The sequence below is a fragment of the Chiloscyllium plagiosum genome, unplaced genomic scaffold (assembly GCF_037043375.1).
Source record: "Chiloscyllium plagiosum isolate Xiang-an unplaced genomic scaffold, Cpla_swu_hap1 HiC_scaffold_45, whole genome shotgun sequence".
NCBI lineage: Eukaryota > Metazoa > Chordata > Chondrichthyes > Orectolobiformes > Hemiscylliidae > Chiloscyllium > Chiloscyllium plagiosum.
Window position 1 is genome coordinate 10,868,709 of NW_028270183.1, and position 18,929 is coordinate 10,887,637.

Consider the following 18,929-nt stretch of genomic DNA (forward strand, 5'->3'; position numbering starts at 1 on the left):
GGTGCAGTGGTAGTGACCCTACTCTTGGACCAGGAAATCTGGGTTCAAGTCGCACCTGCTCCAGAGATGTGTAGTAACACCTGTGAATGGATTGATTATGTAAAATTTAAAAAAAGAGAGCAGCATTGTGAAGGACCTGTTGTGGCACAGTGGTAGTGTGCCTGGAAGACCAAAATTCAAGCCACACCTGCTCTAGACGTGTGTAGTAACATCTTTGAACAGGTTGGTTAGAAAAATAGATTAATAAAAATAAAAGAGCTGCATCCTCCAGTGCTTTATCTGCTCATTCAACTCCACTTTGGTTTAGCTCCTTCCCCCCCCCCCTCTCTCTCTCTCTCTCTATCTCAACATCCCCCTCACTGTTGGTGGTTTGCATTCCCATAGAGGATGTCGCCTCTAAATGTTTGATTGGCTACGCAGGTGTTAGTTAAAAGAAAAAAGAAAGTCTCGGTCATTTTGGTGGTGGGAAAGTTGCTGAGTTCTGTGTGATCGCAGTTCTGAGTATAATGAAAGAGAGAAAAGAGAGCTGTATTTGGACAGGGCTATTGTGGCGCAGTGGTAATGTCCTTACCTTTTGATCAAGTTCTAATCCCACCTGCTGCAAAGGTGCGTAACGACATCACTGAACAGGTAAATTAATGCTCCTGGCAGCCAGTCTGTGTTAATTGTTGGTTGTTTAATTAGCTAATTGGGTGATGGGCTTATTTATGTATTTTTGAAAAAGAACTAGGATCTTCTGCCTCTTATGGTTACATCCGTGCCTGGATGTCCTTGCAGAAGGGGACACAGAGCCTACTGATGCCCTTGAATCTTTTCAGGATAGATAGGCACTACAAGGGCTGCTGCGTAGTATGTGCCCCTCGAAAACCATTTTAATTCCTTTCCTCCCCAGTCTTTCACTGATTTTTAATTTTTGCTTCACGTCTGTGTTTTTCCCTCTAAAAGGAGGGTGTTTGGCTTTTGAGCAGGGAAAAATTCCAGGCAGGCAACGTGGAAACTGTGGTGTTTGTGCTAAACTGTAGATTTACAATAAAATCTTTTGTAAATCTCCCAAAAGCTTTAGGTACTTGGTTCAGCATATCGACATTGGTTTGTAAAATATCCAATCCTTCCTGCTCCACCGCACCCCTTAATTTTTAGTTTAAAATGCTCCCCTCCCCTTGATCACCAAACCTGTTGGTGAGCCATACACACGGACAATGGTGCTTTGGTGGAGACTGGATATTTCTCGTCATAGAGTTTACGTTTTCAAACAACTCCCTTTTAGTGCTGGCTGGCTCCTCTTTATATCATCCGGAATTGCCCTCTGGGTAATTAGGGATCGCATCCTATGAATGAACATTTAAAAAAAGATCAGATACTAAACTTGGCTCAGTTGCTTTTGTAATACAGAGAAATGGGTAAAAACAAGGACTGCAGATGCTGGAAACCAGAGTCTGGATTAGAGTGGTGCGGAAAAGCGCAGCAGGTCAGGCAGCATCCGAGGAACAGGAAAATCAATGTTTCAGGCAAAAGCCCTTCATCAGGAATAGAGGCAGAGAGCCTGCAGGGTGGAGAGATAAATGAGAGGAGGGTGGGGGTGGGGAGAAATTAGCGTAGAGTACAATAGGTGAGTGGGGGTGGGGATGAAGGTGATAGGTCATAGAGGACGGTGGAGTGGATAGGTGGAAAGGAAGATAGACAGGTAGGACAAGTCATGGGGACAGTGCTGAGCTGGAAGTTTGGAACTGGGATGAGGTGGGGGAAGGGGAAATGAGGAAACTGGTGAAGTCCACATTGATGCCCGGGTGTTGAAGTGTTCCGAGGCAGAAGATGAGGCGTTCTTCCTCCAGGTGTCTGGTGGTGAGGGAGCGGCGGTGAAGGAGGCCCAGGACCTCCATGTCCTCGGCAGAGTGGGAGGGGGAGTTGAAATGTTGGGCCATGGGGCGGTATGGTTGATTGGTGCGGGTGTCCCAGAGATGTTCCCTAAAGTGCTCTGCTAGGAGGCGTCCAGTCTCCCCAATGTAGAGGAGACCGCATTGGGAGCAATAGATACAATAAATAATATTGGTGGATGTGCAGGTCAAACTTTGATGGATGCAAAGGCTCCTTTAGGGCCTTGGATGAAGGTGAGGGAGGAGGTGTGGGCACAGGTTTTGCAATTCCTGCGGTGGCAGGGGAAGCTGCCAGGAGGGGAGGATGGATTGTTAGGGGGCATGGACCTGACCAGGTAGTCACGGAGGGAACGATCTTTGCAGAAGGCGGAAAGGGGTAGGGAGGGAAATATATCCCTGGTGGTGGGGTCCGTTTCGAGGTGGCGGAAATGTCGGCAGATGATTTGGTTTATGCGAAGGTTGGTAGGGTGGAAGGTGAGCACCAGGGGCGTTCTGTCCTTGTTATAGTTGGAGGGGTGGAGTCTGAGGGCGGAGGTGCGGGATGTGGACGAGATGGGTTGGAAGGCATCTTTAACCACGTGGGAAGGGAAATTGCGGTCTCTAAAGAAGGAGGCCATCTGGTGTGTTCTGTGGTGGAACTGGTCCTTCTGGGAGCAGATATGGCGGAGGCGGAGGAATTGGGAATACGGGATGGCATTTTTGCAGGAAGTAGGGTGGGAAGAGATGTAATCCAGGTAGCTGTGGGAGTCGGTGGAATGTGTTTGACAAGGTAAGCTCCAGCAAATGGGAGAATGATGACAGGGGAATCAATACCCATCCGTGTTTCCTCTTTTGCCACTGGTGTATTACAGTGGGACTGGAACCCACAACCTTCTGAGTTCAGGATACCACAGCGGAGGCTGATACCAGGCTCTGGTCACAGTCTGGTTTGGAGGAGAAGCCTAGATTGTCTTCAGCATCTTTTGGGCGTTGACTGTAGCTGGACAGCATGAGGACTCATCTGCTAGCTGGGCATTTGTAGTTAAATAGGCTGTTCTGGTCATTTGTAAGAGACTGACTCCCCGGTAAAAGTGAGGAGAAACAAGCTGAAAGGAAAAGGATCAAACAGGTATTGTATTGGAGGTAGTTTTCCCCTAGATGGGGCTGTTTGCCTATCTATCAGAAGCCATTGATTTGTTTATGAAATTGTGCTGGGTTTAGAGGCAATTGAAGTTGATTCAATAACAGGAAATCCAGACTGTGATGCATAAAAGTTCAGCAGAATGTTGGAAAATTGCAGTTTGGTCTCCCCTCTGTCTTCCCATAAACCACCTTGCTAGGACTGATCATAGGCATGGGATTGGGCAATTCAGCCCATTGAGCTGATCCTCTGGGACGTGGCTGATCATATATGCCTGCATTATTTCCATATTACTTGATGCAGTTAGTCTCTGGAAATGATTTGATTGCTGTCTTGAATAGATTGTGCTTTCACAGCTGACTGGTGTAGGAACAGTTTCAAAGTTTCACCACCCTCTATCCTAGCCAGGTCACCCCCATACTCTGAGATGATGCCATTGGCTCCGAGAATCTTACACACTGGGGGGGAAAAAGAAATCTCTCCGAATCTACCCTGTCAAGTTGCCCAAGAGTATTGTATTTTTCAATAAAGTCATCTCTCATTCTTCCAAATTCCAATGATGACAGACCCAACTGACATAAGACCGTCCCTCCATACCTGGGATCAGCTGAGGGAACCTTCTGTGTACTGCCTCCAATGTCAGTCCAACTTTCATTAGCTAGGGAATGCTTTCCTCTGGCATTTTCCCAGATTCTTGAAAGATTACTACCAGTGCATCCAACAACTGTAGGTATCTCTTTAATAACTTAGGATATATTCCATCAGATCCAGAGGACTTACCAGTCTTTCACATGATTAATTTCTCTAGAACTTAGTAGAACTACAGTAGTTATTATATATATTTTCTTTCCCTCTTTTTCATTTAGTATTTTGGAAATGCTATTAGTATCTTCAGAGAATCCCTACAGTGTGGGGATAGGCCATTCGGCCCAACAAGTCCATAAGAGTAACCCACCCAGATCCATTCCCTACCACTCTACATTTACCCCTGACTAATGCACTTAACCTACACATCCCTAAACACTATGGGCAATTTAGCAAGGTCAATTCACCTAACCTGCACATCTTTAGGTTGCGGGAAGAAACCAGAGGAAACCCACGCAGACACTGGGAGAATGTGCAAACTCCACATAGACAGTGCCCAAGACTGGAATTGAACCCAGTCAATTCCAGTGCTAACCACTGAGCCAATTTTCTTGTTTTACAAAACACATTCTCAATTAAATTAATGTAGTCATACTAACAAGGTAACCTCTAAACCCAGAGGCTTCCAAAACAAAACCTGGTTGCTGAACTTATTTTTGCTGAACTTTTATACATCACCCCTTTTGTGAACACTAATGAAAAGTATGTATTTAACTCCTTTGCCATTTCCTGGTTCTCCATAATACATCCCCAGCTTCATTCTGTAAGGAGCCTACATTTACTTTGGCTTCTCTCTTCCGGCTTATATATTTAAAGAGGATCTTGCTGTCCAACTTGCCTCTTTCTTCCACCTAAGCCATGGCTGACAGGTATAGATATTTTCTAATCAACATGTTCAGAAATATTCTAAGACACCCATTGAGTAAGCTACCACCATGCCACAATAGCCCAAGGCTGACAAGTATGATCTTGGATGGGTTTTGTTGGTTTCTTCTGGGTTTGATTGGCTAGACACTCCACTCTGCTCTTCTCCCCTAACTATGCTGCAATCTCTCTAGGCAAAACTACAAGGACTATTCCATGGAATCTCGGACGCTCTTCCGAATACATGCTGCTCTTTCCAAACTGAAGGCAGAGAAAGATGAGAATGGGTTTGAAGTGACTGCCCTCTAGAGGTGAACCCAACCCAATGCAAAATGGAGGACTGAGTAAACATTAAAAATGGGTCAATGTAGGGGTAAAATCAAAAGGCCAGGAAATACCTGGGAGTTGAATTTTAATGCTGTGGGACATTTATGAGCTTGGGGGAGCTGGTCTGCCCACACTGAATCTCAGACTCATATGGCTCATAAACATTGTCCTGCGGCATTTTGATTTGAGGGCAGGAGGTGGAAAGTGTTGCCGTGGTGACACGTCAAGATGCCGTATTTCAATACCGATGCAGCGCACCCCTCTCCGTCGTTCTTCTGACATTTTTTGGGGCTTGGGGTCTTAAACAAAAACGTCACAGGTTGCTTTTATCAACCTGAGAACATCACACACATACTGAGTGAGAAATGCCTTTTTATTAATGTCGAGGCAACAAGCTGAGAAAAGGACTCTCAGAAGACATTACAGAAAGGACTGTGTACTTTTCGATTTTCTTACTGTTTCCTATTTTGTCACGATTAAACCAGGTTTTATTTTTGGAAGCCCCAGGGTTTAGAGGTTACTTTGTTAGTATGACTACATTAATTTAAATAAGAATGTGTTTTGTAAAACAAAAAAGTGGCTTCCTGAGCTAGGTTCTTCCTCAAAGTACTGTATTGGGAGATAGAGACAATAAGAAAACTTTCCCTTGCAAAAAATGATTTAACATTTTACTGATGTTTACACTTTTGACTGAAATAAGGGCAAGCATTGAAATGCGTTGATATGGCTTCACTTTTTTTTAAATTGGGCGATGATCAACTTCCCTTCGGTTTTATAAATAGGATTAGATGATTCAGTTCTGGTTGGCGAATGGAATCAGATGTGAATACTTCGGATAGGTGATTTGCTGTTTATTCTGGAGTGTGATACGATTTTCAGGAAAGTTTTGATATCCTGTATTTAAATGACGTTGAGTGACCCAGTGGCTAGTGCCTGAAACTCAACTGCTGAGTTTAATGTCTTGTCTTTGGGTGGTGTAATTAAGAACATAGATTCTGTTGAAGTGGTCAGAGACTTGGATGATGAGTGAACTATCCCCACAAACAATTGTTTTGCTGCCCCTACCTCTTCCAAATCTGTTGTTCTCATTACCAGCTTGCAGTGTTACTATCTGCATGGTCTTGCAGAACTTCAGTCTTGTTGAACAGAAAGACGTGTTTCCAAAATTTCTCGTCTCATACACATCGGGACAAACTCAAGAATGCCACACTTCACACCAGGCCAGGTATGTAGGCTGTACATCCTAGACAATAGCTTATCAGAACAAACAGCACATTCTTTATGTTGATCGTAATGGGCCAAGTGCAGATTACACCCCACCAGACTGTGCTTGCCAAGCCCAAAGAAATCATCAGCTGTTCAAATGCGATTTCATGATTGGACAGTGCATGCTGATTAATCCCAAGTGCGCTATTAATTTCAATTCAGAAACAACCTAAGATAATCACTAAGCTTTTAATGTGGCTCATTAGTGTTTGCCAGGTGTGACGTACATTCAGACACAGGGACTCCGTCTCTGTAAACATGTTCATGCCTTGGGCCTTTTTCAAATTATCTATGGTTTAAATCTGCTGCTGTGGCTTCACTCTATTTTCAAATTGCACAATGATCAATTCCCTTAGTTTTATCAACAAGACTTGATGATTTGGTTCTACTGGGTGAATAGGACTGGACACAAGACTTACTGTTTAACACAACACAAAAATTCATTACGACTATTTTTGTTTATTGTTCCCTATTGCTTCTCCATGACAACATCTTGGCTAATCACAAGTATACTTGCCAACCAATCATTTCTCTTGTAATATAAATTGTTTAGTTGTTGGAAATTTCTCTACCCAGCAGCATCACCAACATTGGTTTTGCTCCATCATCTGGCACAAGGTCATTCTTAGTTTGAGAGCATTGGTGGGCTGTCTGATTGTGGAGAGAATCACAAGGAACCTTAATCCTGTTTTCATCTGATATCAACACAGGGTACGGAGGAATATGGCCATGGGTGAAAACACGAACTGATTGTCCCCTTTGTTCAGTGATGAGAAGGCCAATTGTCACACCTGACCCTAACCAACAGCTCTACAAGGCTCTAGTGGATAATTGCAATGTCCGATTGGGACATTAGCCTCATTATCTAATTCCAGGCACTACGATGGCAAATCAGTTTACTGTCTTGTATTAGCAGCCAATGCAGTGAGCTAATTTGAAGACTGACCCAAAAGGAAACCGTCAGCCAATGGCTCAGTTTTCTGTCAAAAATGAGCAACTTTGGGAATGTCAAGTTATAACTGAGCCATTGGTAATGTGACCACCCAATTACCCAGAAGGTGCTTGATGCTGTTTGACCCATTGTTGTTCATCTAGAGGATTCTGTCCCTCCCCCTTTATCCCCCACTCTTCCAATTGGCTAAAATTTCTCTTCAATGGTTTCTACCTCCATCTTAATCACAAGTCCATACCACAGGCTGACTCCTTGTTCCCAATAACTTGTGCTTCTTAGACTAGAGTGGAGTGGAAGCTAAATGACAATTGTATAAAACTTCTGGAGCACTTTGGTGTAACTGCCCATAAATAACAGAATGGATGTGTTAGTCTGGGGAATGGTATCAAGGTTAAATAGTTAAATTGAGCACAGGTAAGCATACACTGGAATTCATAACACTAAAGTATGATGCGATTAAGGTTTTTAATTTTATTTAATACAGAGTAGTCAGGCTATGGATGCACTACCCGGAAGTGTGACAGTATAAGGTACAATTGAGGCATTCAGGAGCATTGTGGTTAACTATTTGGACAGAAAGGACACAAGGGTATGGGGGACAAAGCAGAAAATTGCCTACTGCCAATGATGCTCGCTTGAAGAGCATGATGGGCCGAATGGCTGCCTTTGCTGCCAAAACACACTGTGATAAGGTAGACAGAAAGTAGCAATTTCCTCAGGTGTGGAAGGTCGAGAACTCAAAAAGCATATGGGGGAATGGAAATCTGGAAGTAAGGTGGATAGATGTTGTTAAGATGCAGAACAGTCAACAATCTCACTGAATAGTAGTATAGGAGATGAATGGCCTCTGCCTCCTTTTATGTTTAACTCATATCACCCCTTTGTTCTCCTGCCAACTTAACCTTAAGGTTTAATGTCATGGAGTGACCCATTCTGCACAGCCTGCAATAATCACTGGTTATTATACCTTGCAAATCACCCTTGTGACTCTGTTGTGTCCTAACTCTGACACAGGGCAATGTGGGATCCAAACTCTGCCTCACCTTCCCGCAATGTGAAATTAAACTGTTGCAATTAAAACCATTGAAAATAAGCTTTTAGAAAGGAGTTTTGGACTAGAACTAACTGAAATTTGATCCAGACGTGCAACAGAAATTCCTGTCACATTCCTCGGAAAAGGTTGGCCCCAGTTTCCAGTTGGTTGAATGGATTAGTGACTATTCCTTACGGATGCAGACTGCTGCCCATCTGCTTTTCCTGTACCCATAGGAGACTCCATAGCCCCAACTACAGGTTCATGGAATCCTATTCTTATAAACTGAAGAGAAAATGAGGTCTGCAGATGCTGGAGATCAGAGATGGAAATGTGTTGCTGGAGAAGCGCAGCAGGTCAGGCAGCATCTAGGGAACAGGAGAATCGACGTTTCGGGCATTAGCCCTTCCTGAAGAAGGGCTAATGCCCGAAACGTCGATTCTCCTATTCTTATAAACTCCTGAGCTGCTGGGAGCATGCAAAGGCAGGAAGTGGCATAACATCACACTAACCATAGGCATGAATTACAATAGGTACAGGGTGTGAGTATTTTAGTTGCAGGAATGGCTGATGTTGTTGCTGTCACTTTGCTGCTGTTCCACCTCCCTTCAGCTCGACAGCGCCCGTAGCTATTACAACTTCAACCATCCAAGGTCCGAATCCTACGGGACTCGATCACAACCGGACATCCGGCACTTTAAAACGGCACATCACGGTACAGTGGGTAGAGGTCCTGTCTCTGATCTGGGGGCTTTGTATTCGTATCCATTTACCAGGATATCCGATGAGGGTGCATTTCTAATGTGCCCAACCAGGACAGATTCCTGATCAGTCGTGCAATGGTAAGAAATTGGAGGCCTCATCACTATGCATAGCTCTAGACTATAAGATGCCAGTAAAGTAAACATGTATGTTACTGTAGCAACTAGGACATCCTGAATGGACTGTAACCCACCAGTACCACCCAGCAGAGTGCGGATAGCTGCATCACTCAACCATTCCCAAATTAAACAGAGGGTCCAAGTATTTTTATATAGGTTCCCAGCCATTCCTTGGACTAGAGTCACACGTGCCACCAGTCCTTGATGTTCACACTCAGACAGTTTGTCTTGAATGTCTCAGTTATTCCCAAATCGTGAACCATAAAAAGTATTATTTATTTTAAAAGTAAATTTTTCCACTTCTGATTGGGGATGCAAGTTGTTGCGATTACATCGATTTCCATGTGATTTAATTCACGATTCTGAATCTCTATCCCAAGATTGCTACCATTGGTTAATAAGTGCCAATTTAGGCACACTGTCCTATTTGTAGTGATCCAAAAATTCTCATGTCTTCTATGGCACGGGTATTGCTGTATTAATGCAGGGCTTTTGCTTAAACCAAGAAAGTAATTTTGCAGTAACAGGTGGGGGTGCAGAAATTATGTGACAGAACTGCAGGCCAAGCAGCTTGCAGGATCTTAAGCACAAACACATCTGTACTCCAGCGGGCAGTCAGCCTGAGACCATCGCTGACCCTGGTTTGCCCAGTCTTTAGGGGCCTGCACAAAACACTTTAAATAAAATTTTATTTAACGTGACAAGAAGTACTGGTGCAGATTCACAAGTGATTTACTTAAATGCTACGTGTACTAAGTACAAAGACTTTATGCAGAATTATTTCAAAACCAATTAAAATCATTTTAATTTATGTCAATTAACTATCACAATAAAATGGAAATTTACTTCAAACTTTTGTTGTATTCTGTCTTTTTTTTATGATTTACATGTGGTGTTTTTAGCATCAGACAAGAGGTTGCGATTCCCCCTGCAGCAATGCATGCACCCCAGTAATCTCTTCCAACCTCTTCCATTAGGCAAAAGCTTAAAGATGGACCAACAGGTTCAAGAACAGCTTCTTCCCTGCTGTTATTAGACTTCTGAATGGACCTCTCAAATTTCACATCTAATATTGAACTTGCTTTTTGTGCACCTTTTTTGCAGCTGTAACGTGAGGATAGAACAGAGTGAGGAACACTATGTTCTTTGTATGGTATCATCTGCCTGTACTGCACACAAAACAAAACTTTTCACTGTACCCAGGTACATGTGACAAAAATCAAATTAGAAATTCCAGAAATAGGTCAGGAAAATTAAGGGCCAATGCCATAACCAGTAACCAAGAAGATTGTAGATTGTCAACAAAAGACCAACCAGCTCCACGAGGGAAGGGAGCCTGTCATCTTTATATGGTTCAGTCTCGCATGACTCCAGTCCAATGTTAGATGGTTAATTCTTTAATAGTTTCTGACATCACTTGACAGTAAAGTGAAGACGTAAAGACACCAGCCTCCAAATGTCATGGAACTGCTGGCAATAAATGTGACCTTGTTAATTATCAAGGACAAATAATGAAATTTTAAAAATGACTTGTGGTCACTCAGAATGGAACACTTGCAACATGTTAAAGTCCCCACGTTTCATTCAGTCTGTCCAATCAATGAAAGAGTTTTAGCAGTCTCCCAATTCCTGGCAATGTAAATACAAGCAGTTTATAAGGTGCCTGCTGCTGCTGCTGCTACCTCACTCCCAGAAGTCTCCTCTTTCTTTCGTCTTTTCATCAGTTTACGTTTCTTCTTCTCCTCCTTCTCCAACTCCTTCACCATCTCCTGAAACTTGGGACTCCGTGGGTCGATGCTGTAGCCAAAGCGTTCCCTAGCTTCTGAAAGCAGATGTTCCCGCCTGGCTTTCTCCTCTCTCTGCTTGATCTTCAGCTCGCGTTTCTCTCTCCGCCAGTCTTCAACCATCTTGGGCATCTTGGCCATGTTGGTCGCAATCAGCTTCTGCCTGGAAATAGCAGAGAGGAAGAGAAGACATGTCATTGTGTTCACTCTTCCAAAGATCTCCATGTCTGCTCCCCTCACTGACAAATCAATGTAATACAAAACTCGCTGATGTCCAAAATACCCCAGCTCGGTGTTATCCCTTTTCTGCTTACTCCCTGTGAAATGCTTCAAAATATTAACTTTTTTTAATCCTTGTTCTCAACTCACTCCATGGTCTCAACCTAACTCAATCTCAGTGCACAGAGATGCTAGAGGAGGTTACTATCACTCCAGACTCCTCTCTTTCCACTGTTACCATCAATTAATGTCCACTGGAAACTCTGGTATTTCTCTCCTGAACTGTCCCACTTTTTCTCTCTCTTTTCCTTTCAGGTGCTACTTATAACTTGCAGCTATTCCTCTGAAATGACGTGGTTTCAAGTATTCTGAAACAAAAACAAATTATTGGAGAAACTCAACCAGTCTGGCAGCATCTGCAGAGAGAAAAACTGATTAACATCGAAGCCAGTGACTGTTCAACGGAACTGAGTTTTTGTTGATTTTTTCGAGCACTTTCTGTTTCAGTTTTTGTTTCAGATTTTCAGCATCTGCAGGTCTTTATTTTATTTTGGTGGCAGGTACTTTTTAGTAAGTGTTCTTGTGAAGCACCTATGGAATTTTTTGCTATATTAAAACAGCTATATAAATGTAACTTGTATGCTCTTCATACATCTGACTCTCAGGATAGAAGCAGCAGCTCATTACGTTTGCAACCGGTTGCACAGGCAAAGTAAGCAAACTGCAAACCCCATGCACAGCAACTTGCTGATCCCAACCAAAGCAAGGCAAAATGGCTAGAAACACTTACGAGAGGAGACCAGCAGAATCTAGCAATACAAAAGGCCATTCAGCCTATTGTATCTCCTACTTGTTCTTTGCATTTAAACCCACTTCTCTATACCCATGCAATGCATATTCTTACCTTTTTGAATACTTATATGTCATAAAATGCAAGAGCGGAAGTAGGCCACTCAGCCCATTGAGTATGCTCTGCCATTTCTTTCTCTATGAAATTAGATTAGATTAGATTAGATTCCCTACACTGTGGAAACAGGCCATTTGGCCCAACAAGTCCACTCCGACCAACCAAACAGCAACTCACCCCAGTCCCATTCTCCTACGTTTACCCCCGATTTCATCGGGAAAGATGAAGAGCTGATATCTTTCCTGTTCACAATATTCTAGCTATGGTCTGTGCCTTATTTAGTTTTTAGCAAGATCTCCCTATTATCCTGTTCTAAGTTATTACTGAGGCCAGTTCCAACATGCAGATTCCACATTACAGCAATGTAAACTGCTCAAAAAAGAAATTACAAATTAACTTTTTCCTTCTCTCAGATTCTTTTCCTAGTTATCTCAAATTTGTGACAATAGTCACTTTGAAAATTTGGAGAAGTTAAAGAAGTGGAAGTTTGTCTTTGTAGCTTTATCATTTAACAAGATACAGCTGATTATACGAATAGCCTAAAAACTCGCACATTAGTGTGGTTAGTGCATACCCCAAAGCTGTAAACCTTCAAACAAAGGTCAGTAAGGAGGATGTCTGAATCACTGACGAGACCATAAACAGCACTTTCTCGTCTTTGACTTTATTAATTGCCATGATCTGCATTTCCACACCTGCTGCTACAACCTGCGTTAGCACCTCATTCAAGCAGCTGTCAAGGAGTGAGGACATTATTGCAATTCACATTCTGCATTTGCCACTTCCCACAGTCGAGTACACAAAAAGCCAGATTCCTGTGTGAGTTTTAGTTGCACAGCCTCAGTGGGTTTCTCCCTTCTAGCTGCTTGGAGCAACACTGGGCCTGTGAATCATAGAATCCCTACAGTGCAGTGGGTATTCAGCCTGCACTGACCCTCCGAAGTATATCCCACCACCCTCTGTAATGGAAACTGCTGCACATAAATGCTGCTGCCTCAGAATCCAAACTCTATACGCACCAGTTTCAATGGTTTTCTAATGTACAACAAAGCAACCTGCAGGACTGCATCTTAAAACTCAGTGACCCTTCTGCCAGTTTTCTGCTTAAACAGATGACAGGGTCAATCTTCTGCCTCCATGGAATGTAAATCACTGGTTGACTGGCATAGCAACACCAGGTCAGCTCTCCTGTACGTCCAACCCTGAATAATGTCCAGATATTGCTGTCTCTCCTTCTGCTTCATTGTGTCTAATGGATTATACCATATACATCAACCCAGAAATGTCCTAAAAGGCCTTCACACCCTTGACTCCAGGATCCTCCTTCCGCCCTTTCTCATAGAAATCTCAGGTGCAGGTTGTCTCTCCAATCATAAGAGAGCCTTCTCAGCACTTCATGTTGGCTCCACTATTCAATAACAGTGGAGTTTATTGTACTCACTTTCCTGCTTGTTCCGCCCCATAGCCATGATGGTACAGACTTCATGGGCCAAAGACCCTCTTCTGTCCTGTATGACTATAATACTTACCGCTCTTGTTGATCAGAAATCTGTCCAACCCAGCCTTGAACATATTCTGAAGCAGTGCAACCAGTTCTGATTGCCCTGTTGTAGGAAGGATATTATTAAGCTGGAAAGGGCTCAGAAGAGATTTATCAGGGTGTTGCTGGGAATGAGTTATACGAGAGGCTGGATAAGGTGGGACCTTTTTCACTGGAGTATAGGAAGTTGAAGGGCAACATTATAGAGGCTTGTAAAATCATGAGGCGTGTAGATAAAGTGAACGCCAAGCGTCTTTTCCCCAAGGTGAGGGTTTTCAAGACTAGGGGGCATATTTTTAAGGTGCAAGGAGAAAAATTTTAAAAAGACATGAGGAGCAATTTTTCTTTACACCGAGTGTGGTGCATTCTTAACTTGCATTCTTAAAGGATGTATAAGAGTGGATGTTTCCTCTGGTTGGTGAGATTTAAATCAGTGAATATAATCTCAGAATAATGGACAAATCATTTAAGATAGAGATGAGGAATTTCTATATCTGTCTCCCTTTCTTCTAGCTCTTCCCTTGCGCTTGCTCTCTTCCTCTTTAGATTCCCTCATTCCAGAGAACATCGCTGACTATTTCCCATGATCTGTTCCCTCAAGTCCCTTTCAATCTCATCCCACTGCCAGCTGTGGCTCAGAGGGGAGCATTTTTGCTCGAGACACAAGATTCTGGGGTCAAATATTATTCAAAAGGCTCAAACTGACACTTACTGCAGTAGTAAGGGAATGCCATACTGTTGAATGGTTCGTTCTTTGGTGGAGAAACCAAACCAATATTCAATCGGGGAATCAAAAGATCCTCTGAGAGGAGGCAACACCTGGAGTATTATGTACAGTTTTGGTCTCCATATCCAAGGAAGGATATACAGTATGTGCCATAAATGGACTTCAATGGGGCATCACCAGAATAACCTCTGGCGGTAGGATTGTTTTATGAGGAGAGATTGAGGAAAGTGGGTCTGTAATCTCTAGAATTTCAAAAAATGAGAACTGACCACATCAAAACTTATAGGCAGTGAGCTCTATTTTCTCACCACCTTCAGTGAATATTTTGCTTTTAAACCACCTGTGCCTTGCCTTAAATCTATGCCCCCAGTCACCGATGCCTCTGCGAAGGGGCACCGTTCTTTTCTGTCAACCCTATGGCCCTCATAACTTCATACATCTCAAACATGTTGAACTTGAGAGGATGCAGAAAAGATTCACAAGGATGTTGTCAGGGTTAGAGATTTTGAGCTTATAGGGAAAGGTTGAATAGACTGGGGCTATTCAACCTAGAATGTTGGAGGCTGAAGGGTGACCTTAGAGAGGTTAAGAAAATCATGAGGGGCATGGATAGGATGATTAGTCAAGGTCTTTTTCCCAGGGTAGCAGAGTGCAAAACCATAGGTTTAAGGTAAGAGGGAAAAGATATATAAGGGACCTAAGGGGCAACTTTTTCCTGCAGAGGGGTAGTGCATATGTGGAATAATCTGCCAGATTAGTGGTGGAGACGGGTACAATTAGAATATTTAAAAGGCATCTGGATGGTATACCATTAAGAAAGGTTTAGAGGGATATGGGCCGACTGCTGGCAAATGGGACTTGATTAATTTTGGATATCTGGTCATCGTGGACAATTTGGGCCGAAAGGTCTGTTTCCTTGCTGTACAACTCAATGACTATGTCTCCTTTCAATCTCCTTTACTCTTCGGAAAACAACCCCAGTCTGTCCAATCTCTCTCCAGCACTGACTCTCTCCAGCCCAGGCAACATCTTGGGGAATCACCTCTGCACCCTCTCTATTGCAATCGCTTCCATCCTATAGATATACAGAAAATGTAACCTCTGGTGGGAAAAACAAGGGAACAGCATGCTGTTTAAAGTAGAAAAAAGGGCACTTCCAAAGTGAAGGGCGCTACAGAAATGTAACTGCGTCCTTTTCCCATCCCCACCTTTCCTTTTCCTTCTTCTCCCGCTCCAGCTCCTTAGCGCGGAGATCGCTTAACATCTGCTGTAGGCTGGGCTCCCACTCGGCCTGGTGCTGGGCCAGTTCCGCGGCCTCAGGCCACAGGGAGGTGGCCAGCACGCCGGACGCGCTTCCCCAGCGGCCGTAGCGTTTGCGTTGGGCCCGGGCCCCCCGCTGCCACTCGGGGCTCTCGGAGTGCGGCAAGTAGAAGCCGTTCAGGTCCAAGCCCAAGCGTCGGGCGTTGTAAGATGCTCGGGCGGTGATAAGAAGCCCCGGAGGCCGCAGGGCAGCGACAGCCCTACCAAACGAAAGGCCGCGCAAGATGGGCGCCGCCATCTTGGATCTTGGTCTTTGCTCGTGGCGGGCGCCTTCCCAAATGCCTGTTGAAAAGTTTAAAAATAACTTAAAATAAAATGTTTTGAAGGACACTCTTCTTGATGTCCCAGAAGGCCATGCTCCACTGTGTTGCAGTTTAGTGTGTTCGCTGCTCACAATTTGGTCTCCTCTATATTGGGGAGATAAAACGCTGACTGGATGACCACTTTGCAGAACACCTACGTTCAGTCCCTCGTAATGACCCCGAGCTTCTAGTTGCCTGTCTCTTCAATACACCACCGTGTTCTATGGCCACAATGTGTGTGCTGGGTCTGGTGCAGTGCTTAAGCTGGAAAAAAAGGGATCATATTTTCCGCTTGGGAACTCTGCAGCCTTCATGACTCCATATTTAATTCAAAAATTTTAGGGCTTGAAAGCTTCACTCCATGCCATTCACCCAATCCCACATCGCAAGCCCTGTCATTGAGCACAGCACAGCAACAAATTTGGTTAGGAATTGACCGACAGGTTTAGACAGTACATTTGGATTTGCTCAGGCTTGGACAGCCGAAGGGCCTATTCCTGGGCTGTAAATTTTCTTTGTTCTCTTTTTCCCGCTAACTCACATTCATAACTGCAGTTACAGATGCAGCCAGGTTGCACGGGAGATTCACTAAGATGCTGCCTCGGCTGAAGTGATTCAGCTACAAAGGGAGACTGGATAAGCTGGGAGAATGACAGAAAACATTAGATAAATTCTGCAGGTCTGGCAGCATCTGTGGAGAGAGAAACAGAGTTAATGTTTTGGGGCCAGTGACCCTTCTCGATAGGATGGGTTTGTTTTCCTTAGCCGAAAATGTGTTGCTGGAAAAGCGCAGCAGGTCAGGCAGCATCCAAGGAGCAGGAGAATCGACGTTTCGGGCATGACCCCTTCCTCATGCCCGAAACGTCGATTCTCCTCCTTGGATGCTGCCTGACCTGCTGCGCTTTTCCAGCAATACATTTTCAGCTCTGATCTACAGCATCTGCAGTCCTCACTTTCTCCTTTGTTTTCCTTAGAGCAGAGAAGGCTGAGGGGGGAACTTGATTGATGTGTACAAAGTTCTAGGAGACATAGGGTAAATAGGAAAATACTTTTCCCCTTATTGAAAGAGTCAATAACCAGTGGCACAGTCTTAATCATCCACTGCCTGTTAAATGCTTCAGTCAGCTCTGCCTCCACCACATCTAGAGGCAGTGCATTCATTATAGGCAAAAAAAACACTCCTTGTGTGAAAAAAAACTTTTTAACATTGCTGGTTTTCCAAATCACTTTAAATTTGTGCATTCTTGTTCTCAGGTCTTCACATTGTTATTCCTACAAATTATCCTGTTGAGTGCAAGATGAAAAGGTTTATCAAAATGTGTTTTCTTTTCAATGATACCTAGTTTTTGTTACCCTCAACGTGGTCTCAGAACTTGCATTTAAAGCACTGCCCTCAATCTCAGGACATCCGAAGTACATGTGGTAGGAAACACTACAGCCAATTTCTGTTCCACAAACAACAACGTGCTAATGACCTAATCATTTCAAGGAATTTTGGTTGGTATGCATTAGGACACATGGAGTTAACACTTCTGCTCTTCTTTGAAATAGTGGCTGTGGGATTTTTCACATCCACCTGAGAGGGCAAATGGGGCCTTGATTCAACATCACATCTGAAACACAACACCACCTACAGTGTTTCTTCAACACTGCACATGACTGTCACCCTAGACTGTTGTGCATGAGATTTCAAAGTGGGGCTTTAGCTCACTCACTCCTTTTTTTGACATTTGTTAAAATTGCGATTGTGCAAGACCTAGTGTTTGCCATGGACTTGAATTGTTGAAGATGCTGTCATTGTATGAAACACAGAGGCTACTTAGCACACACCAGATTGCCAGGTAAAATAACAAGGATCAAATAACTATGCATTTTAGTAATTGTTTAAGGGGGAAATATTGGCCAAGAACTCCCTTGTTGTATTGTATAATGGTGCATTGTAAATCTTTCACATTCATCCAGGGAGGGGCTCGAGTTAATGTTTCAGCTGAAAAGTAGCACCTACCCCAGTGTTGCTTTGAAGCGTCTCCGGAAGGGGACCTAAAAAGTGTCTTTCAAGCAAGAGTGCTACATCAGATATCCCTAAAGTGCAGTATTCAAATGCAGAATATGCAGAATCTCCTTGCTTTCAACATGAAGGTTTGATAAAGGAATGATTGAATCAAGTGGAAGCTTTGCAATAAAACAATCTTTAAGGGGCCCTACAGGACATCACACATTTCATTGTGGTCACTCATGAGACAATCGTCAAGAAATTATGTTTTCTGGAGAACTCATTACCAGAGTTAGCACATACCCCTAAATCTAGTTTTGAATAGTTTGGGTTATTGATCTGACAACCTCATTTTCTGCTTGGTGGGAACTCCTTTCAGTTTCAACAATCCTTTCTCTAAAACAGAAACTCAAACTTCTCACTTTTTACTTGGGATTTAACATCTGAAAGCAAAAAGGTGTTTCCAAATTGGCAGGAATCCTCACTGTGGGACCACCTTGGTGAAGAACAGGATATCACCCTCAATTCTGGTGGTTCCTGCTAAGCAAGCACCACACAGTAAAAATTTGACTGAAGTACAGAATTCTGTAACATATAAAATCAGGATGTGAGATATAAGACTAAGTAATTGTTACAGAAATAAAAACAAAAACTGCTGGAGAAACTCTGCAGATATTGCAGTACCTGTGACAACAGGAAACACAGGAAACGTTTTGAGTCCATTAAGACTCAGAATATGAACCATGCTATCGGACTCAGAATGCTGTTTCTCTCTTCAGATGCTGCCAGACCTGTTGCGTTTCTCCTACACTTTGTTTTTTTCCCAGAATCTCAATATTCTGTCTATATTTTAAGGTTACAGAAGTTTGACAAGAGTCCAGAACAAGAAGGCATAGGTTTAGGGTGAGAGGGGAAAGATATAAAAGAGACATGAGGGGCAACCTTTTCACACTGAGGGTGGGACGGGTATGGAATGAGTTGCCAGGGGAAGTGGTTGCAACATTTAAAAGGCATTTGGATGGGTATATTAATAGGAAGGGTTTGGAGTGATATGGACTGGGTGCTGGCAGGTGGGACTAGATTAGGTTGGGATATCTGGTCGGCATGGACGGGTTGGACCGAAGGGTCTGTTTACATGCTGTACATCTCTATGACTCTATAACTGCTGTGAATTC

The 18,929-nt window shown here is 43.4% G+C and overlaps 2 protein-coding genes across 3 annotated transcripts in view; one reads left to right on the forward strand and one right to left on the reverse strand.

Annotated features, from left to right (window-relative positions):
* Nucleotides 1-9,814, forward strand: part of LOC122552227 (tetratricopeptide repeat protein 39A) — a 97,420-nt gene extending 87,606 nt beyond the window's left edge. For both annotated transcript variants that reach the window (XM_043694878.2, XM_087983273.1), the window contains exon 18: nt 4,698-9,814. In XM_043694878.2, coding sequence (XP_043550813.1) covers nt 4,698-4,812 — 115 coding nt within the window. In that variant the 3' untranslated portion in view covers nt 4,813-9,814. The remainder of the gene's footprint in view (nt 1-4,697) is intronic.
* A 238-nt stretch (nt 9,815-10,052) lies between these two features.
* gadd45gip1 (growth arrest and DNA-damage-inducible, gamma interacting protein 1) lies at nt 10,053-15,726 on the reverse strand. The gene is made up of 2 exons (XM_043694884.2): nt 15,348-15,726; nt 10,053-10,909 (listed from the first exon to the last, which is right to left on the reverse strand). The coding sequence occupies exons 1-2, from the start codon at nt 15,695-15,697 to the stop codon at nt 10,615-10,617; spliced, it is 645 nt and encodes a 214-aa protein (XP_043550819.2). The 5' UTR covers nt 15,698-15,726; the 3' UTR covers nt 10,053-10,614.
* Between the last annotated feature and the right edge of the window lie 3,203 nt (nt 15,727-18,929).

Coding starts and splice junctions, on each gene's coding strand:
- gadd45gip1 (XM_043694884.2), bottom strand. CDS start 15,697: ATGGCGGCGCCCATCTTGCGCGGCCTTTCGTTTGGTAGGGCTGTCGCT. Junction 10,910..15,347: donor GAGAAGAAGGAAAAGGAAAG/GTGGGGATGGGA, acceptor TGCTATTTCCAG/GCAGAAGCTGATTGCGACCA.